General features: G+C 37.3%; 1 protein-coding gene across 1 annotated transcript in view; it reads right to left on the bottom strand.

Moving 5' to 3' along the window:
• Positions 1-8,775: 8,775 nt before the first annotated feature.
• The window catches only part of APOB (apolipoprotein B), a 35,435-nt gene continuing 21,032 nt past the window's right edge, over positions 8,776-23,178 (bottom strand). The window contains 6 exon segments of the mRNA XM_066545839.1: positions 8,776-8,986; positions 8,988-10,597; positions 11,662-11,845; positions 12,677-12,791; positions 13,242-20,822; positions 21,712-22,088. Coding sequence (XP_066401936.1) covers positions 8,776-8,986; positions 8,988-10,597; positions 11,662-11,845; positions 12,677-12,791; positions 13,242-20,822; positions 21,712-22,088 — 10,078 coding nt within the window.

The following is a 23,178-nucleotide window of genomic DNA, read 5'->3' as shown; positions in this document are numbered from 1 at the left end:
CACCAAAACAATTTTACATATGTTGAAGATAAACAACAGCAGCAAAGCAGGGACTCTATGACTACTAAATATTGTGTAGAGCAATTTTCTGTGTCTTGAAATGTTAGTGGGAAACAGTTCACTTACATTTCACTGAATAGCTTTGGGAGCACAAGAATTGCTGCAGCCATGTTTGATACACATTTGTGCTGCATGGTCAAATGTGAGTTCCACTGGAAGATATTCCTGTGTAGTACATTCATGGTTAAGCTTTTCTTTGAGAAATCTCTGTTATTCAATGGGTGTGAATTTTCAGCCTTTCAGTGGTTCTGGGAGCCCAACCCCAAAAAGGGGTTTAGGTCTTAACATAAACAGAATAATTCAAAGTACCTGTTGTGATCATTTGATCCAATACCCTACACAATGTAGGGTTAACTTGGAAGTTATGTTGAATTTTGAAGTCAGATGAAGTTTGTGAATGTTCCCATCTGAGTTCTGAACATGTCCAAAGAAGAACATTCCACAACCTCTCCTGGATCTATGCTAATGTTTGATTATTCCCAGGGCAATATTTTTAACCTTCATATGGCTTTTATTTATTGCTTTTTGTCTTTCTGCTCTGAGAAGAGCTTGACTCTGTCTTCTCTATAACCATGCAACAGGTCATGGAAAACAGAAATAATGTCTCTCCTCAGTCTTTTCCTCTTAAGGCTCAGCAAACTCATCCATCTACCGCTTGTTTGCATGCTGTGCACTCCAGCCCCCTGAGTAGGTTGCTGGCCACTGCTGAACTCACTCTGGTATGTCCATGGTTCTCTTTCACTGGGGATCCCCAAACCAGACACAGTAATCCAGATGTGGGCTCACAAATGCCAAAGAGAGGAGAAGGATCTCCTCACAGACCTCCAAGCTACAGCTTCCCAGTATGTGGTTGGCCTTCTTGAGCAAAAGACCATACTGCTGACTCCTGTTCAACTTCTTGTCACAAGCAGAGTACAGACAGGTAGATATAACATGTAAATGCATATATTAGACATTGCACATTACATATTATATCTATATATATCCTAAATTTTATCCTCCCCAAAGGAACAAAGTGGGCTTAAAATGTTCTCTTGCAACCTTATCCAGAGCGGAACAAATGGGCTATCTGCTAACTACATTATGGTGGATATCAGTAATCACTATGGGAGTACTCAACTTCAGAAACACAGACTGGCTGCAAACCAGACTCAGAACAGAAGTGGGGGTAAAGAAGCAGCTGAGCTTAGCATCAGACTTTCTAATATGTGCTGACTTTTCAGTATCAATCTTTGCAGGCTATGCTTCTCTACTTTAAGCACTTTTTTTTGTTTCAATTATTTGTTTTTTTAATGGGGGGAAAAAAGGGAATGTAATTAAATAAATCATCTTCTCCCTGTAATATCAACTAGTTTTCATGCCTTCCTAAACATTAAACCAGATGAAATGGGACTTGGTTACATACAGTTAAGTAGCACACTCTTTGTGCACGGTAAATGAGATTACTATTTGTTATTTTTAAACAAATGTTCACCCGTAAAAAGAAATATCTCTATTAGACAGAAAAGTGACTTCACAAAGGTGCATTATGTGGCAGCCAAAAAACTGAAATGGGCAGCAGATTATTTCCAAAGTTAAAAGTTTATGGTGAAACCACGATATAAATTAACTGCTAGCAGCCGTTGAGTCCATTCCTCGGATCATTTATCTGTATGAGAGTGTTATATGTTTGATGCCTGGTATGTATGATGGTTTTGGGGTGGACTAGAGTGTTTCTGAGTGATTTAGCACATGAAATCAACTCCAGGTTTCTAAAACAATAAACACAATGATGAGAGAGAGAAGTCAATATCTGTATCTTGATTTCTTGTTGCCATTACAGTGTGTCTATCTTCACGGTCTTCAGCAATATGAGACTTATCAGATTATCTCCAAGTCATGAGTTAGTTTCATTCTGACAATTCCATTGAAAAAGCAGAGAAGTAGAATTCCTATTTTACTCATGGGAAACTAATATATGAGAAAATGAGGTGGATGAACGATGCAGTGGATAAAAAACTGGCCTAGAAACTGAACCCAAATACAGAAAGTGAGTTATTAAAACTTGAACCTGTCTCTTCAATGGGTAACACATTTCAAGGGAAGTCAGGAATGGGGTATACATCAAGAAGATTTGTAAAAAGCAAAAAGATAGTGATGTTCAGTGAAAACCTGAAGAGGGACAATACAGAGTGCAGACGACACACATATACATGGCCACAAAGAAGTTACCAGGTCATTTGCTACCATGGGCTAGCAAAATATCAACAAATTTTTTCTTTAAAAAATGTGTGTTTCTAAAAGTATTGGAAAATTTAAGCTCAGTGTTTTGGAAGAGGGACTGGCCATTGTTGAATAAGATCAGCTGTATCACTTTACAAAATTGTGCAATGTTTTCATCAGCATGTTTCAGCTGAAATGGACTGCAAAAAAAAAGGAAAGCTACCTCCCTGCAGGACCCAAAAACTATAACTTTCTGATTCAGTGTTTAAACAAAAATTGAAGTTTTGGAAGATGAACCTGGTGGAACACCACTGGTGAAACTGCTGGATTAATAGGTCCTGAGTGGGAAGAGCTACATCAGCTCACTGCTGATGGGAAGGCTTGGATGGCTCGATGTGCTGAAATGATGGGGATGACCTAAGGATTAAGGATTAACTTTAGGCTTTTAACTTGACGGTAATGTACATAGTACGTGTGTGTGTGTTTGCATGGACGTTTGCACATATAGACAGATGTGTCTGAGAGAGAGACGTTGTGGGTTTGTACTGCTGGAATATGGGCTATGTGTGAGAGATGTGTGTTCCTTCAGATTTGGCTGGTTTTCTGTTCTTCAGCTTTAAAATAAAATGCTTTTGCACAACTGTCCATATTGTTTGCAAATAGTTATAAGCCAGTCATTTCCACAGAGAAAAACAAAGGCTTATTAAATAAACAAATATAGTAACAACAGAGAAAGAGCATTATGGAGAGACAAACAGCCTGCTAAAAATGGGAAATGTCTGTGCAAAGTGTCATGCAACAAAGAAGTCAGAGCTTTTTTTTTATCCAGCTTCTCTTTGAGAACTTTCAAAGGTAGTAATCTTGAAATAAATTAAATTAATACCTATGCTGAACTTTGGAGACAGTGATACCACCTTTCACTTTTTCTTCCTTTTTAGCAGAATAATATGATGCAGTCTCAATGGGATTGTGAAGTGAAAAGGAGTGTGCATATACCTGGGAAATAGGGAGTTTCTGGCTAAATGCAGAAGTTTGATCTTGTGGCTTTAGTGTAGGGGCCTAATGGCACTTTGTAACTGGCTTTGGATCTTCACTTCCAGCCAGGAGAGCCACTGATTTAAAACTTAAGAGTGTTACAGGTATTAGAAGCAAAGAAACAAATAACCTTTCAGAGTGACTGCTTGGCATAGTGTGGGGCTGCTTATGAGACTGATGACAAAACAGCATGTTAGCAGATAAAGAGATTTCTGAGGGTTCCAGTGCAAAAACCTTCCACAGATGAAACCAACCAAAAGAACTGCAATTGCCACTGCTTTTGGCAGAGCTGAATACAAAGACGTCCATAAAATACTTTCTACAGAAAACAGTTCTGAATAAAAGCAGTATCAATTTTTTTAGAAATAAAGTTCTGTAGTCATTAAAAATACTAGAGCAAAATAACAAGTTAGCAATTATGTTAACAATTTCCTGCTAATTGGCACCAACATTGGAATACATCTTAACTGTGGCAGAGGTAGTGGAAGCAGGGAAAACATGGGGAAAGAAAAGTATGGAGCCTAAGTGTTTCCTTTCCATCCTTAGTCAAAGCTGCACAGAAAGCAGAGCAGAATATTATCCCTGTAAGAATAACTATGTTGCCCAGAAACCCAGGAGTCACCAGCCTCTTTCAGTAGCGTAATAGAAATGGCAGGCAGCACTTAAAAAGTTGTCGGTCTGATACTTTTCCCCATGCACGGCCTTAATTAACACCATCTTTACTCATCCAAGTGGCCTCTTCTAAGTATCTAACTATGCCATTTGTCTGGTAGATGCAGTGAATATTTTAGTTCTTCATGCTCTCTCTGCTGCGCATTTGGTTCACTCCTTGCTTCAGACCAAGTCTCAGGTCCCCCAGGCACCTATGCTGCATATGGCTTTTGGCTCACTCTTAGAGGAAACTTGGACACTTGAACAGAGAGCTGTTCCAAGACTTATTTCCTATATGCTATATAATGTTTGAGCTAGTTTGTATCACTTGTTCAGAGACTAGAACTTGCTCCTTGAGTCCCAAAGGCAGTATAGATTAATAGATTTATCCATAAATTCAAGATTGTTTTAAACATGTCCCCTTGAATTCATTTGCTGGGACATCAATATGAGGGTATAACTTGTGGTGGGTCTCTGCTTACAGCAAATACCTGGCAGATTCTTCACAACAGATGCATGGTATAGACATTTGACCTCTGTTACCTCCCCAAGTTTGTGGTGGATCTGCTACTCATGTACTCGATCCTCTCACTCTGACAAGGCTCAGCTTAGCAGAGGACCCTTCTTCAGCCACTCTGAGAAGATTTGCATCTTATTCTTCTAACAGCTACCACAATCATGCTGTCAGAATATGAATGGTTATAGTCATAACATCAATTCCTGCATATTGGGAAAACCTCTATGATTTGGTATGACAGAGGTATTCACATGAAAAGCATACAAGAGGAAAGATGCAGAACCAACTGAGAAGGCTTCAATTGCTAGAAAGCTTCAGGGAATTTTAGGATGCCTCATGGTTGCAATCAGAATGAGGTTGTGTTTACATGCAGGGGTACCATGAAATTTTCTGTCTATGTATAATGATATATTACAATAATGATGCAGCAAATTGCTTGTAAACCATTTACTGAAGGGTCAGCAAAGTGTTAGAGATGGCAACCTAAAGCCATATCAATTTAGACACAAGAGAATCACAAAGTAACTCAAGTTGTAGGGGACTTTGGGAGGTCTCTACAACCTACTTCTCTAAACAGAGGCAAGCTTTAAATCAGATTGTGTTGCTCAGTAATTTGCCCAGTTGGGTCTTGCAAACATCAACACAAGTTTTTATTCTGTCCCAGATTCCCTTAACGCCTTGAATGGATAATGAAATGAGGGTGATGAGATGTATGTGTATATTTCCATGTCTAAGGCCTGGGACCAGAACCTAGAATTTTTGGCCCTGACAGACTTTCTCTGTGATACTAAGTAACACTGGGTAAAAAATTGTAAAGAAGCTCTGGTTAATGTTGTACAGGCAAGCTTCATTCTGATCTGACTCAAATTTGTTAGTGATTCATTTTCTTGTCTGCATGTTTTTTCAACGATATTTTTGTGTAGATTTTATTAGATAATAATATAGCTTTGTCCTACAGGATCCCAGAGTGCTTCTCAAGTTATACATCTAATTGGCCAAAGCCTACTTCGGCTGAGGCCAACAGACATTTTGCTATTGATTTCATTTGGGCCAGGATTTGGCTGTGTAGAAATGGAATACGAGCAATTCTGTATGTCCGCATGGCCTTTAATAAATTCTGGTTTCCCACCTGGGCAATAAATCTGCCAGCAGAAGAGTAGTACAAATTTTGGTGTCACTTACTGAACAACTAAATATTTTAATATAAATTTTGAAAGGTATCAGTAGGCCATAACTGCAGTTGCTCTAAAAGTATCAATAGCACAATTTAGAGCCAGAGGTGGAAGATAGTTTGTGTGGATGTGGATAAGCGTGTAGAATCTCCAGATATGCAGCAAACTATGCATGTACTTTTAAATCACTTAATAAAAAATCAGCTCTAGTTGGTTGCATAATCTAAATTCTGGAACATTTTTGCTGTCCTACGTCTGCAAACGTTTTTCATTTAGGAACACACACGTTTCTTGTCAATGTTATTTCTACAATCACTTAGTTAGAGCAGGGCATATTGTTCTCTCAATTTCTTGTTAAAATGTTTCACGTAATTAAACTTTTACAACCAGTTCTGCTCTATGTCTGATACCTGCTGTAAATTATAAAGAAAAACTCCTCTGGCATTTATGAGAATTCAGATGATGAAGACTACAGAGAAAAAGAAAAGAAAGAAGTAGTGTCACTGAGCCCCAAATAGTTGCTGTTTCCCTGTTATCTCCCACACAATTTGATTTAATGAAATAGAATATTTCCTGTTATATAAACTAGACTGAACAGAAGCCAAAATAGAACTAATAATATTACAAATTATTATATTGCAAACATTTCATAAGTTGCAACACAATTTGAATAATTGTGTTTTTTTCTATATTTCTGTAGCTTACTACATGGGAAATAAGGCTAAAATTTTTGAGATTCTGAAAGAAAACGGCAGAACAACCAAACAACAGGAAAAGGATTGGAAATTAAAGAGTCACCTTGTTGTAGTGCTTGTGTCACATGTGATGCACACACACAAGCATAAGCAACCTCTTCCTGTGTCAAAATATTGCTCGAGTTTCAAAGGGGAGCTTGAGATTACCTTTCTGGTTTGGAGATTTACAAATCAGGTAAGTTCCAGTAAGATCAATTTTGAGAGCAGTGTTCTGCTTCCAGGCCCTCCCAGACCAACTGTGGGATGACTGCAAGATGGCACATCGATTACAGGATTGAGAGATTTAATCCAGTTGGCAGCAATGCTGCTATGAGACTTGGAAATCTCCTCTAACCTCTAACCACAGTTTAGTGTGCAAACTATTGTGTTTGCTCTTGGGAAGCTTCACTTTTGCCAATAGGAGCCAGTATTTATACTATTTGGCATATTTATTATTCAGTTAACCCATTCCTTATAAGTAAATAATTTTTTAGCATTTAAAATCCTTCCAAGAACAATGGATGATGGACAGAAATAAATAGACATGAGGGGAAAAACAAAGGAAAACAAAACTTTAAATTGCTCTTCTCCCATAACTATTATAATTTATTCTATTGTCCTTTGTTTCACAGGGTTGTTTGTCTTGATGAAGGGAAGCAATAATCAGTCAGTGGCTGAGAAATCTGGTTGTGTTTAAACATTTGTGTTAAAATTCAGGGAAAAATTCAGGGAAATGAGTTGCGCAGTCTGACATCCAATAAAGATCAGGTGACCCATAGGCTTTGATTTCCTTGTGAATGAAGGTGAAAGGGCTCTGCAGCCAACATCTTTTTTACTGGGAGCTCAGTAGAACATGTAAACAGGGATTTTTATACCTTTGGTTCCACTGGGCAGGGCAACATATGCAGATTAGTTCTATTCAGAATCAAAACATATTTTGTAGTTCACAGGGGACTATTCTATCTCCTATTCTGAGAATTTTTGCTGTAATTGTGATGTCTGAAAGCTCTGAAGAGAAAATTGATTTACCTTACTTTCTAAGAGATAACCACTTGCTGTCAGCTAGATAGGTGTGTGTATAATACCATGCTTGTGAGATTCTGACTTCTGTGTTAAAGGTAAGAATCTGATAAGTACCTGATAAGAATCATTATCTGATAAAAATCATTACTGGTGAATTTACTCAGATAATAATATTATCTATCAATAGGGATATCAAAGTCTGGGTGCTCCATTGCTTCATGTATGTACTCCATCACACCATGGAAGGAAAAGAGCTCTGTTTTTCCCATTAATGAACAAGCAAGAACCATATTACAGAGTGAATTGATTGTATCAAAACAGACATGTGCACAAAATTTCTAGTGTTCTTTGTCAAAAAGTTTATTCTCAAAGAGGCAACATTATTTCAGCCCGAGCATGCATTTCTCTAGGACTGTCTGTATAGTACACCACTGCAGCTCAACATATTTTCCACTTAAAAACAGTCTTATTTTGTGAGGAACTTCTTCAACATCTTAAATTCATCTTTTAAGCTGACAGTTCATTTAAATGGCCTAAGCTTCTGCCTAAGAGGGGAAAACTTTTTGACTTCTATCATACACAGTGATGTCCATGAAACTTTGACACTTGAGTAAACTCATAATAAGTAAAACAGACAATTTAAAGTGAAACCAGAAATATCATGGGGAAACAGGTGAGAAAACCCTGTATTTCTGAAATATAAATTAGCCAGTAGAAAGAAAACTCATATAAAATTCTTGGTGTAGTTGTCTGAAAACTGACACATGCATAAATTAATTCTTATTAAAAAAACCTTTGTATTATTATCTGAAAATTTCCAGGAGTCAGATTTCTACATATATTCATATTTGTATGTTAATTTTCAATTTTTGATGCCATTTTCAGAATTTATAATTTTTTTAATTCATGGTTTTACACATGCTCTTTTCCTTACTTATCTATGAAGGTATCTCTATGCTGGGAAATAGATGTGTTTCCAAGTCTTCCTTCAACTGGCTTATGAATGTGACCTTTATCTTAAAACCTGTTTATTCTATGTATTCCATAGCTTTTGTGACTATTTACAATATGCATTGCACATTATTAACTTGATCCAACATATTGTGAAATTACAGAAAAGACTTCCCATTGACCTTGAAAATTGTTGGATTAAGCCTTATGCTCCAAGTAAAAGTAGTTGTAATGAATGACACAAAAATGTAATAAAGAACTCATTTATTGGCTTATTAAGCTTATTAAAATAACCTAGTGTAGATTATCAAGTTTTCATTTACAAATTCAGATTCAAACATATATACCTGAAGCTCCAGTATACTGATTGCTGTTATATTTAAATACATTTTGGTAGAAACTTGCTACTTCTCCTCTTCTACATGCCCATTCAGGTGTTCATGTTCTGCTGGATATTTTCCATAATCTCCTGAGGACTCACTTACTCAGTGTCAAGTTGTTTATTAGTGAAGTGTTGCATTTCCTTCCATTTCTTGGAGCCTTTCTCAATGCCTTGCTGAATCAGTATGTGTGTCATTTCCACTTTATTCCTGAGTGCCTGTCTGCTTTTTTGGGGCATTTGGTAAATGGCCTTCCAGTCACATGGGCACCTGTATTCTAAGCTCTCCTTGATGAGCAGCTACATACGGCTTTATGCTCTCAGCTGTTATTTGCTCAAGCCGGTGAAGAAGCTCTGAGAGATATTGCAGGAAAGCAGAGTAATTCTCTATAGTTAAATCAATTAACCTTTTGGCTTCACTGATTAGCTTTTCTTGGGACTGACTAAGCTGCCCATAGATCTCCCGGAGTTTTTCTTTGAGTTGCTTGTTATGTTCATCAATTTTCCTCTTAGCAGCTGCAGACCAAGATCGGATTTTTTCTTGAGCAGCAGATGAGAGTTCCATGATCTTCTGTTTTCCTTTTCCTTCAAAATCAGTTATAAGGTCATAATATTCCTGACTGTAGATTTCCACCAATTCTCTTACTTGGTCTGTCAGGCGTGTAGCAATGCCAGCAAGATCTCCAATATGCTGGTTGTGCCAATCTACGAGAAGATCTATGATATTCTTCAGCCATCCCAGTACTTTTTCTTCCACCTCATTGTATTTCACTGACAATCCAAGTGTAGTTGGATCAAAATATTCCTCCCGCAATGACTTTACATAGAGGAGGAGCTGGTGCAGCTTTTTTGAAAGGTCCTGGAATGTCTTCTGGCTAAAGTCTTTGAACCGAGAAATGTATTTTTTAACATCTTTTGTCAAGGATCTCAGCTTCTGGGCAAATTCTGAAGCCATTGCATCTTTGTACAGCTGTTGTGTTTCGACTTTGATGTCTTCAAAAGTTTTGGATTGCAAGCTTCTAACCATTTCTTCTACCTTCTGAAAAACTTGTTGCACTGCTTGTTTCAGTTGCTTCAGCCTTCCTGCAAAGTCAGCTTCCTGAAGAGTAGCAAATGTCTGCCTGATTTTGTTCTGCAAATCTTTCAGCATTTCTTTAATTTGATCAAGTACATTACGGCCTCTAAGAATTGTTTCAGAAGCAGGAAGTCTGACTTCCAGCTCATTGATAGCTGCAATCAAGGCATCAAAGTACTCCTGAAGTTTTGAAAGGCATACATCAGCAGTTTTTGCTACCTTCTCTGTAGTCATGAGGTATATTTCTGCACCACTGTACTTTTCAGACAACCCAGGGACCTGAAATTTTGTGGTTTTCAGGAATTCAGTGGCTGAGTCAATTACGTGTTTTATTTTCTGGTGGTACTGTTCTATTATGTCAATTAAAACATTCAAAACTTCCGCTTTTATTCTTTGATAGTCAAAGTGTTCAGCCTGATCTGCTGCTCTTCGATAAAGCCGTTTAGCTTTGAACTTCAGCTCCTGATATTTGTCGGAGGCCTCATTGGCAGCTGTGCGAAGCTGAGCATCTATTTCATCTATTTGATTTGCAGCAAAAGTGTATGCTTTTTCAGCATTATTCTGCATTATATTCTTCATCTTTAAGGTGGCAGCACTAATTTCCAGTCCCGTATGCTCCTTATGGTACCGATTAACATATCTATAGACTGCATGTGTCATTTTAGGCACTCTTGCTTTCAGACCCAACAGCAAGTCTTTGGCAGCATCCTCATTCCAGTTGAATTTCATTTGAATCTGGTCAGGTTCTTTAAGGGATATCTCACCTTTTATTATGTCAATGTCATTCTGGGGAGCAGACTGAAAATACAAAACAGGGTAAGAAAACTCCAATATTATTTATGAGAGTATTTTAACATTCTCATTATTGCATCTTTAATTTTACCATTTATTAAGACAAGCACTCTCCAATTTTTTGTTCACTGTCTGTTTGCTGTCTGTTTGCTCTCATCTTGAAAGTTTATTTTGGAAGAAATTATCTTGTACCAAGCTATTTCAAGCTCCTTCAAAGCACAAGACTAGAACATAACTTAGTCTGGTCTTTAATATCTGACTGCAAATAAGATTTTTCCTGCCTTTGTATTAAATGCCAATCATGCCTCATAAGGCAGGTGAATTACTTGGGAAAATGAGCCTTCTACTCATTCCTGAAATCAATTAAAGTGAATTCAAAAAGGATTTTTTAAATATGAAAATGTTAGAGGATTTAATTTTGTAATCATTTAAATAAATGAGACAATTTAGACAGTTATTCAGAGAAATTAATAAATCCTCAAATGAGAATATATTTACCTGTATAGTTTTTCCATTTTTATAATAAATAGTGAATTATGAGTTGCTTCTGATCCCTAATTTAGTATATAAGTTTGGAACGTAATATTTAATTTGGAAATTATTGTAGTATGCCAATAATAAAAACATGTATTGTAACAGATTAAAAAATTAATATTAACACATTAAAAAAGACACTTCACAGATGGTCTGACCTCTTCTAGTCGCCTTATTCCTATAATGGTCACTTATGTAGTAATTCCAAGTAGCCTGATGGCTATCTATTAAACCTGATGGGTAGCTTATCTAAAACTGACTTTGTACATTCTTCACTTTCAGTGGATGTGCCTTCTTAACCACAGGAGATGGAAAAAAATAACTCTGTGAAGGGCTTGAAAACACCTCTTTACACAGATATTATTTTTAGTACTAGAAAGGCCAGTGTAGGGAATGAAACCTTTAATTACTGATACTATAGTTTTTATTTGGTGGTTAATTTATATCTCAACATAAACACACACAAAATTTAAAAGGGAACTTTTCCTCTGACCACACCATACATTTTTGCTTTTTATTGCTCATATCAAGCTTACCTGAGTTTGGTAGTACATTCTGGCAACTAAAGTTTCATTGTCCATTTCCATGACATAAGCAAGGGTCCCAGCTGAGGGTGAGGATATTGAGCCTGATGATTTCCATTCATTCTCTTGGTAACGTACATGAACATCTGTGAAAGTTGGGCTGATGATGTCTAGTGATAAAGTGTCCTCCATGCCTCTGCAACCACAGTAAATACACAGCTATGAAGCAATGCAGAAAGCACAAGCCAAATGATGTATGTCTGAACATCATACCACTTATAATTTCATATATATATATGTTAGTAAACAATGCTTTTATGATGAAAATAAAATATCAGGTTTATTATCCACATTTCTTAAAATTTATCCTGACATATTCAAAACTTCATGTCACTCCAATTTTCCTGTTTTAGATAAAACTATATTGAGCTCTGTTGTGAATTTTCATTAAATTAGGGCAGGTAAACAAAGGCTGTAGCTGTACCATTATCAGCTTTCTACAGATTTCTACAAACTGACAGCAATTTTTCCACCAACACAAGTATAGGCACTACTGTTTATTTGCATTTGTACTTGCCTTCACTGATTCTGTCCCTTGGATGTATCAACACAACACTTGCAGATTGAAACAGGCAGAAAGAGAGACAAGTCTAATTCCTGGTGTGGGCACTTGTGAATAAAAATTACTCTGTACTGGCTTGTGGTGACAGAGGGATCCACTGGGAAGAAACCCAGCTATGTTGATGGTTAGATCTAGAACTGCTCTGATTATAAAATACTGCGTTTATGTCTCAGTGGTTTTCTGACCACTGAGGTGGTGAGAAAAGCTGTTCTAGAAACCCTGAGAGGGAACAGCTTTCAAGTTACCTTGAGAGGGAAAAGGACACAGCCCATAATGGCAAGGTAGATATACATACAGGTTCTTATTAATTACTGCAAAGCACCCTGGGGTATTAGAGATCAAAGCAACAACATATCATTTGCAATTATGTGTATTATAAATTACATTATTAGAGCAAATCTTTACCGAAATCCTGAAATAGTTAGATTTTCCTGGTAGTTTGCACTCATGTCACGATGTGAAAAGCTGCCAGTTGTCTTCATAACAAACACACCTTCTTTATATTCGTAGTTTGAAACAACTGTGAAAAAGATTTCAAATGCGTATATTACCAACAAAAAATACAAAAGACATATCCAGTTGCATGTTAGATAGCCAGTTTTGGGGTATTTCACTGATATGTCCAATTATGCTTCAAGATACTGAATACCCATAATGTCCCAAATAAAAAGACATGAAAACATTTGTTTAACTGGAGCATTTTAAAATTCACATTATATCTCAACATGGATATGACTGATACACACGCTATATATATATAGTCATTAGCCTTCAGAGTGACTGACTGAGACTCTGATACTAATTTATGAAAAAATGCCACTCCTGATAAAAGAAATGTCATCTAACATCAATGCTAAACAGGCAGAAACACCTTCATATGCAACACTCTGGGGAAAAAAGATCTGGAAAATCCTAGAATACAACAATTTTTTCCCTCAAAATCATGGCATATAGAATTTTAATGTCTTACCATTCAGGTCATATTCCAGGAATTGCAATGTTGAGCTGCAGGTAGAGTCAATGGAATGTTCAAAAGAATCCTTCTTATTTGTCAAGTCTGTTCTCCATGTGACGTTGTACAAAGGGGAAACAACTTTGAAAGATCCAGTCAAGGCACCAAATGAAGGGATGTAAATTCCAGCAGGCAAGGATACTTTCAGAGGGGGGATCTCAATTTTCTGTTCAGGAATGGTAATGGTAGGCATTTCAAAATCTGCAATTTTATTAGCTACTTCATCTAGATCTACAGAGAAACTGCCAAATGAAACACTCTTTGGTAAAGTGAATTGAGACATAGTTATTTGGTATTCAGGTATTGTCACCTCAAAAAATGGCATTTTATATTCTTCTAATGTAATATAATTTGCTCCTACATCCACTTTGGGGAATCTCAGCTTTGGCAGTGTGGGTAAATGGACATCAAATGGCATTGTGCTTAGTGTCTGTGGAATTTTTATGTTGCGCAAGTCAACAGTGTATGCTGGGACCTGGAGAGTGGTGAAAGGAAGGTTGAACTCTGGAGTGCTGAGGACAGGGCTTGGAGCCTCTAGGTGTAACCCAGGAATAGTGACAGTGAAGCCATCGGTCAGCTTATTCACAGGAATGGGGAAAAAGTAACCATCCTCACTCTTGGTGTACACGAGTGATGCTGAGCCATTCAAGTACTGTTTCCTGTCAGCACTGGTAGTGACGTCCAGCTTCAAAATATCCCATAAGCTCTTCTCAGAAATGGGACACTTGATGACTTTGAGGAAGTCCATGTATCCTTCCAAAGAACCAGAAATATCAAATTTTGCTTTTGAGTTTTCATTTGATAACTGCATATCATGACTGAGAGATAATGAGTGAATTTGGCCTTCACCCTTCCATCCAGCTTTCTGGTTTGCAGGACTGATTTTCACTACAACAGCCTCATTAACTGATGCCATGCCCAGGTAGGGATTTGGCTGAATGGCTTGAATCTGGAGATCTGCTGATACATCCCAAGGAGCCAGCTCTAAGGTGGCTTTGCATCTCTGAGTTCCCGTTGTTGTGAAACGAGATGTACATCGTGCATAATTCTTCCCATTGTGCTCCCAGACTGCATAAATACGATGGGTAGAGGCTTCAACTGCAAGTAATTCTTTGATTTCAATCATCCAGAGTCCATCTGCTTTAGAGTGGGCCTCGAATCTGAGGGATGACCGAGCTCCATTAGCATTTAAATAGGTATTTACCTCATGGTCTAACCTCCCAGAAAATGCATTTCCAGTGTAAAATACTCCGTCAATACCCCCAGTTGTAGAAGATTCTACTGATATGTAATATGTCAGGCTCTCTAAAGCAAATTTGTGAGCAATTTCTCCCTTAGCACTGGTACCATATTTGGGAGTATTAAAATCATACATTAATTTTATCCCTGAGGAAAGAGTGGGTTTAGATTTTGTATTTCCAGAAAGTTCTTGGCTGAAATTCATTTTTAAAACTGGTGTATCAACTTCTATATTTGTTGCCACGGTAGTCTCCATCATCCTCTTTAAGAGAGTGATAGTGCTATCATGGTTTCCTCCTAGATATTTGTTGTTACTCAAGGACAATGCTGTGGCCAGCTTCAACCCCCTTTTTCTTGTCAAACTAGTTGAACCATCCAGCTTAAATTGCAGAGCCTCAATGACAGAAGAGGATGAGACACCGAGATGTCCAACAATATCTGACTGATTGAACAGCCCAGCATTTGCAGTTAAAGTGATTACACTGGATTTAAATGAGAAGTCATAAGTAATGTTGCCCATGGCAGGAACTAAGATGTTGTTTGCTGAGCTGTTGATTCTGAATCTAGGAAGCTTTAGAGTGCGTAGATCCTGGGGGATATGAAGGACCGGAAGCTCAAAAGAAGGTACAACTAGTGTGTAAGATGGAACTGAAAAGCCAATTATTGGGACTGTGAATCCTCTTGTGCTTATTTCTTTTGGAAGCGTGAAACCAAAGGCTGGCATCTCAGCAGTGAAAGGAGAAACTTCAATATTCACAACTGGAATGGTGTATCCTGGAATTGTGAGGGTCCGTGGTATTTTGTTCAGTGATGTTTGTATTTTGTATTTGTCCAGTTTTGTTTTGGCTTCATTATATGACTTTGTAAGAAAATCTAAAGCTGCATTTCTCCCTTTCTCAAAATGCTTGTTGAATAAAAGGATGTTCTTATTAAGTACTTCATGCACTTTTGCTAGAGGAAGTGGGATTGCATGCATGTCTTTGTTTTTCTCATACTGAGCATTCAAATTTAAATCAAAGGATTGTCTTGTTGTCTTCAGTAATTCCTTCAGGCCTAGCTGTTCCCACAGTGAATAATCTTTCAGCTGAGGAGTTTTGATTCCAGTGTAGGGAATCTGAATCTGAGGAATGCTTAGAGGAATGTTTAGGAAGTCCAGGTTGGCATCTCCATTCATTTCAATATGAGCTTCAATTCTGTCATCATTGCTGCCAGCAGACATATTATGGGAATATCTGTACTGATTGAATCTGCCAGTAGCTTGCCAGTTGACCTGCTGAACAGAAGAACTGAGGGCGAACCCATAGTTATTCAGGAAGTCAATTTTGCCAGTTAGTTTCATTGGGAAGCTGATTTTCACATTTCCATCATTGTTTGTAGAAAGACGAATTTCGGCAGGGTTTGCCAAGAAGGAAAGTTCATTATTTACAGTTCCAGTAATCCGTCCATGGAGCCGAGCATTGTGAGAGCCTGTTAATTCTACTTTCATTCCTAGAAGATCTCCTGTGCCTTGCACATTCAGAAGGCTACGTCCCACACGCTGTGACTCCATTTCAGACCGAATCTGAAGCACTGCAAACATTAAGGAATGACATTCATATTTCATGGCTTGGTTGACTTTCAGGTACTTATCATTTATTCTGTTGTTGGCAGAAAATGTAATACTGGGGCCCTCAATCTTGAAAGTGGCAAGTGAATCATGAGTGCCTTCATTGGAGAAATTAGGTGAAGCCCATTTCCAGTTTCCTCTACCAGCAGAGGTAAATGATATGTATCCTGCTTCTACCTCTGTTGTCATGTTATTGATCAGATCAGCCTGGCTAGAGAAATCAGCTTGTGGAATATTCAGTCTGTGAGAATATGCCAATCCACTCTGCATCCAAATTTTTCTTTGCAGCTTGACCATTAAGTTATTCTGTAGTTCTACTGAATTTTTCTTTGTATTTAGGTTTGCTCTAGTTTCAGCTTCACCTACTACTGAGGTCCCTAAAAATACCACTTCATTGGTGTGATCAACTTTAAGGAACCTATGGTTGACTTTCATGGCATTTTTAAGGTTCAGCTGTTTCATGTCAGGGGCCAGCAGACGTGAATCTGCAGTAACGCTAAAAACTAGGAAGTCTAATTTGGATGTTGTTTGAGCTGAAATGGAGGTAACAAATTCTGGACTGTTTGCAGATGTTGTGGTATTACGAAGCTCAGCTTGTGTAGACAGTGTGAAGAATGGAGAGGTGACTCTGAAAGCACCAGACAACTTGCCAAATGTAGGGACAGTCACAGTATGTGGGATATGTGGGAGCTGGAACTCTGGTATCTTCATGTTAGGAATCTGGAGCTCATTTAGATTTAGCTTTGGAATCAATAATTCTGGTATTTGAACCTGAGGCATTTGTATTTCTGGGAAAGAAATATCAGAAAAAGGCATATCTTTCATCTTCAGATCTTTCAAATAGACATCGATAGATGGGAACTGAAATTCTGCAGACATGAATTTGTCTATTGTTCTCACAATCAGAAGCTTAATTTCAATCAGGTCAATTGTGAAGGAAGGAATTGGAAAGGTATTTAGAATTTTAAATTCTGGGGTAGTAAATTTCATTGGGATTTTCATGTCCTTTAGTCTCTTAATATTGATTTCATAGGAGGGGATACGGAGATCACTCAGTGGGACAATGAATTCTGGTGTTCGAAATGTTGCTTCCCGAAGACTTCGGAGACTAACCTCAAAGGCAGGTATAGTGACTATAACTGCCCTGATTTCAGGGACTTTAAATCCAGTTTCAACAAACTGTTTTACATTTTCAGCCCAATTTTTTAGATCATACCCTTCAGCCAACGCAGTGATTTTTTTGGAAGCTGTGTTCCATTGGTCAGAGATGTATATGACAAAAGAATTGTAGAATTGGCTTATCTTCTGAAGACACCACTGGAGTTCCTGAGAAATATCCATTTCAGAAATCCTCTCTCGCAGGTCTTCCAGATGTTCATTTACCTTGGCTTTGAGATTAGCAAATGTTGTTGAGTCTATGAGCTCCCTAAACCAGTTAATTACTGCAGCAAGCTTCGTGTCCTTTACCTGTTCCATGTATTTTGAAATCACAGTTCTAAAATCTCTTATATACTGTTTCAGGGCTTCTGCTTTCTGTGGAAGTTCTAGATTTCTGAGTTCCTCATTTATTTTCTGAGTCACTTCTCGAATTCTGTTATTTGTGTCATCTACAAATTGGTCATAATCAAAAGCCTTGAGCTTTTTAATAACCATGTCAAGGTACTTGTTGACTTGCTTTATCATCTTTTCATAATCAAAGTTTTGCACTTTCTTGACAGCATCATCAACAAAAGCAACAACTTTCTCAAAGCATGACTTCACATCAGCATTTTGCAGGTAGATGGTCAGTTTCTGGACAGTTTCTTTTATTCTGTACGTTTTAAGCAGTTCTATCATTCTGTCAATTAAAAAATATATCTGCTTATCAATTTCATATTTTATAATCAATTTGTGCATACGACCACGAAAAGCGCTGATCTTCTCAGATAATTCATATTCCTCTATCCAATTTAGAATAAAGTCTTTGATTTGTTCAAGAATTTCATTAATTTTTTTGATTGGCAATGATCGCTTAAATTTTTCTAAACATTCTTTAGCATCAAACGCTTCAATCTGTCGTTTCAAATTTTCCGCAATGCTTCTGAGATCAATATTCTGAATCTGAATCTTGAGTGATTCTAGTTTTTCCTGTATTTTAGCTGTAATTCCGTACTCATCATCGAGATTTTTAATCCAAGCCAAAGTGCTGTTTCCGATTTCGTTAAGATCATATTGTTGGAAAAAAACCCGCAATTTTTCAATGATGTTGATTACAGTTGTTCTTACCTGATATTTGTTTTCTAGAGCTGTCATTGTTTCAACTATTTGATCAAGAAGCTGTGCAATAAGTGCTTTAATGTCGTACTGCTCATAACAGTCTTTGATGTATTCCTCAACTTTTATCAGATAGATCTGTAGCTGAGACAGTATTTCTTGAAGATTGTCCATGGCTTTTTCCAGCATAATTTGGAGATCATCAGATGTTACTCTGTAGTCCTTTGTGAAAGCAACAAAATTATTTTTCATGCTGCTAACTTTGCCTTTGATATCTAATTTGTCCATGTAATCATTAATGTCCTGTGGCAGTTTGTTCAAAGTTGCCTTGTATCTTTTCATGTGTTGTTCTATATCTACGCTCTTCAGATAACGTTGTATGGGCTGCAGTATGGATAGAATGGTACCTCTGAGTTTTTCAAAGTAAACTGGCAAATTTTCCAAGAAGGGTAGGCTAATAACATGCATATCTTTATTTTTGTCATACTTCACAAAGCCAGAGATGCTGAATTCTTGAGGCTCTGATATGCTGTTCCTGAGACCCAATAGATCAATTAAATTAACTTCTTCAGATGTTAATGGCAGTATGAGTGATCTGTCCATTACAGAGAGATCTGCTAAAGCTCTTCCATTAAGTTCCACACCGATTTTTTCTGCATTATTGTAAGTGCTGAAATCTTGTGAATATACATTATTGTTTAGCTGACTTTTCAATTTCCAAGAACTTGACTGCTCCGATGGAGTAAAAAGCATCTGAACTTTGTTGTCAAGCAGGGTAGTGTACCTTCCTCTAGACTTCAGGTTATGGCTGGTAGAGCCTCTGTAATCATGGGAGAAAGTGAAAGCAAGAGGCTCTGCTTTAAACAGCAATTTGCTGTACAAATCTCCTGTGTGTTCACCCACAGCAAGCAGCTTTCCATTAGCATTGGTGTGTACATCAGCTGTGATGACAAATGGGGCCATAGTGGAACGCACAGCATTGCTGAAACGGAGAGGTTTGGAATCACAGTTTGTGTTCATGGTAACTGAGGAAGAAAGTCCTGCCACATCCAGATGAATTCTGTGACTCACTGCTGCACCTTGAACATTTGCCACGGTGTCTGTTTTCAAGTCTGCAGTTAGACCAGCACATGTAAGGGTGTAGGTGTGCCTTATTTCATCTGTTCCATGGGCTCCTCTGACATTGCCAACCAAGTTCATATTCAGAGGCTCGAGAAGAAGTTCTGCTTTGTTGGAAACTTCCGTTTTAGTGTATTTAAGATTATTGCTCAGTTTAGCTGTTAGTGAGCTAGGCTCCAGTTGAAGGTCAAAAACATGTTTGTGAAACTTGTCAAAGCCGTAGCTGTTGTCTAATTTTGAAACAAATGTTAAGGATAAGCCTGGAATATTCAAATCATTTGTGTACTCCAACTTAATCTCTTTGAATGATCCCTGCAAATTATTTGAAAACTTGAGTCCTTCTCTATTAACTCTGAAATTTAAAACATGTTTGTTGTCCATACCCAGAACCGTACTCTGATATTCACTTCCCAGCGTTATTTCTGTTAGGCTCACTCTTCCACCTACATTGAATTTTGCATTGTTTTTCCCATAGCGCCCGGAAGAGGACAGTGACATGGAGCCTCCAGCAGTGTCGAGCTTGGCATTCATTTCACTCTGAATTGCCAAGGGACTAAACTGCATGTTGGTGGTTGCACTGCTGGCTAGACCATACCGATTGACATTGAGTGATGACTTATGTGCAGCTCGATTCTTCTGATCAGTCAGGGAGATATCAGTGTTGAAAACAAGGTCCTGGGAATTGAGAGAACCTGCAAACACAGCAAAATACTGGATTTGCTTGTAAGTGGCTTGGTATTCGGATCGAAGTGCTGCCATCTTCTTTGACAAAATTATTTCAAGCTTATTGATACCAGCAGTATGTTGATACCTCCCATTGGTTTCAGATGACATTTTCAGCTGGCTGTTTTCAAACTTCAGTGTAGCTGTGTTCTTTAATAGCTCATTTTGTACATCAGAAACTGAAGTAATGGAAAATGAACCATCACTGTATCTGCCAGATATCTGATTGGTAGCCTGAAGGTAAGAAGACTCCAACTTCAGATTTGATTTTCCTTCTAAAATCCGTCTCTTTTCATTGTATGTGGTAGACAGAGTGTAAACACTTTTTGCATACACTGAAGCCACTTCCAGCTGCCCTTCCATATTGACATTATTGGTATTCATGTTATTGATCTTTTCAGAAACAATTTCACTGGAAAATGAAAGCTGAGGACCCAGAGTACTTGATGCTGTAAGTGATAAGGTGTAGTTTGCAACTGGAACAGGTTCATAGTTCTTTCTGCCAGACAGCTTAAAAACTGATGTTAAGACTCTGTGCTTCAGGTGATTTTCGTATGTACAGATGAATCCGTTTCTGTTATATGATGCTTCTCCAGAACCTTTAATAGGAAAAAAGAGACAAAAGGTAAGTGTGTCTATACCTTTTCATCTTTGAGCACTTGTCTGATGCCACTGAACTTCTATGCTACTGCTTGAATTGCAATTTCTGTGATGACATTTTGTTTTAAAGGCCTAAGTTCTTTGGTAAATACTGACTATTTCAGTAAAAATAACTACTACTTTGATATTTGAAGCTAAAGTTTTGAACTAAAAATAAATTAAGTTTCTACACTACACTACTAAATATAGTAATGTGAAATAGCATAAAATTATGTCATTATTTAAATTAAGAAGATGGACTCAAGAATAGTCCATATCTAACATTCCTAGATTTTAGTGTTTTCTTTATCATGCCTCAGTTATGGTGAGGAGTTTAGAAGAAAATGAAGTCAGGTTGTCCTTTTGCTTTTTAAGAACCCAAACTGCAATTTTAGGGGAACCAACTTAAAAATACCATCTTATGACAATATATGGACATAAGACAAGATAAGACAATTTTATATACATATATACACATATTAATAGACTGAGAAATAAATTGTGGGCATACCTATACACACACTTGCACACCTGATTTTGAAAACAGTTGATTTACCAGCTGCACAAGTGTTTGTAGAATCATGCCTTCAGTTTTGAAGGACATTTTCCTCAGTAAGGAACATCCAGGAAAATATGGACTGTAAAAGTCTTAACTGAATTAAACTGACTTCTTCACCTTCAGTGCCTGAATAAACAGACACACCCAATGTCTTTAAAATCAAAGGGAAAATGATTCGAGATCATGCAACACCTGTCTTTAAATAGGAATGAATGTACTGTACCTGATATAAGGGATACAAAATAATTAAAGTAGGTTTGCAAACATTGCTGTCTAGCAAACATCCTTACCTTTCACACTGTAGGAAAGCAGCTCCAAAACTGAATCAGCATTTGTGTTATAGGTAGCTTTAACGCTGGTTGCTCTCTCTGTGGTGCTGTTAGTCACGGTGTACGCGGCTGTCCAGTTATAATAGTTGCTGTACACATTAGCAGAGACCTCCAACTTGCCCAGCAAAGGCACATGGAAAGGATAGGATTTTGGAACAGTAAATGTTGGGATTCTGTATTCCTGAGATGGCACACTTATTCCCATGGACTCCACTATCAGAGGAGGTGTTTTAACAGTCTTCGGCATCCATATCTCAGCAGATGATTTTCCCGCAAATGGCAGTGGAATATCAATTACAAAACTGTTTTTATTGAAGTTGTATCTGATTCGGCCTTCACTGGAAAATAAAGATAGAAAGATAGGCTGTTAGAAACTAAGTTCATAAAGCATATACAGGAGTTTTCATGATTTCCTCCTCTGCCCAAGATACTGAGCTTACTTACATGCTTATATCAATGTCCTGATTTTAGTTTTAGAGAGAAATGTAACTATCAAACTTTAATGTCAACATTTTCAAGCACTCATTCATCAGTATTTATCAAAAGTATTTTTGATACCAGGGAATTGTTTCAATGTTTTTTCCTCTTATTTCATAAACAAAGGGACTTGTAGGTAAAATTTAAAAAAATCCTCCAAAATCACTAGCACACTTGTGGGATGCTGAGTACCAGAAAAAGGCAATTACGATTTTTTAAAAAGTGATGTATTCTTAGAGAAATGCATGAAATCATATTAGCGTTAAGAATTTATCTATCTTTCCCATTATAAGCATTTCAAAAGTTTCATCTAAATATTCAGCATTTTTTTATTCTGAATAAAAGGAAATAAAATCTAAGCATGCGACCAGGAACTAGGACTAAAAAATGGATCATTGGCTGAAAACGTGTAATTAGGAAAAGGCAAAACAGAAAGAAACTTGGCCTTAATTTCTGAATGAACAATAGGCTGGCAAAGATACTTTTCTTGTTTTCATAACTGGTCTTTCATATTGCAAAATCTTGAATTTTTACACTTAGAACTACATCCTAAGATGAAAATTAAGCAAATGCCTTTGAAATTTTGTTCCTTTACAAAAAGATTACAAATTTACAAAAGGAAATTTGTTCCTTTAAAAAGCTACATAAAAGAGCAGTAAAAAACCCCCATTATTATATTATTATTAGCACAGATGATAACAACCTAGGAGAAAAAACCAGTTTCTTCCTTACTAATACTTAGCTCAGGAGCACAATGGCAGCAATAGAGATGTGTAGCATTAACACACCATACCATACTAGCACAATAAAAGATAATACATGGAAAAACAGATCTAAGAGATACAAAATTGAAGACTCTTCTCCATTTGTTTTTCGAATCCAATCTTACACTAGCCTCTGTTGTCCTTTGCATTTATTTCAGCATTTCATTTCTATGAAATTTAACAGAAG

Source organism: Molothrus aeneus, chromosome 3 (assembly GCF_037042795.1).
Source record: "Molothrus aeneus isolate 106 chromosome 3, BPBGC_Maene_1.0, whole genome shotgun sequence".
Classification (NCBI taxonomy): domain Eukaryota; kingdom Metazoa; phylum Chordata; class Aves; order Passeriformes; family Icteridae; genus Molothrus; species Molothrus aeneus.
This window is presented reverse-complemented; position numbering and strand designations above follow the sequence as displayed.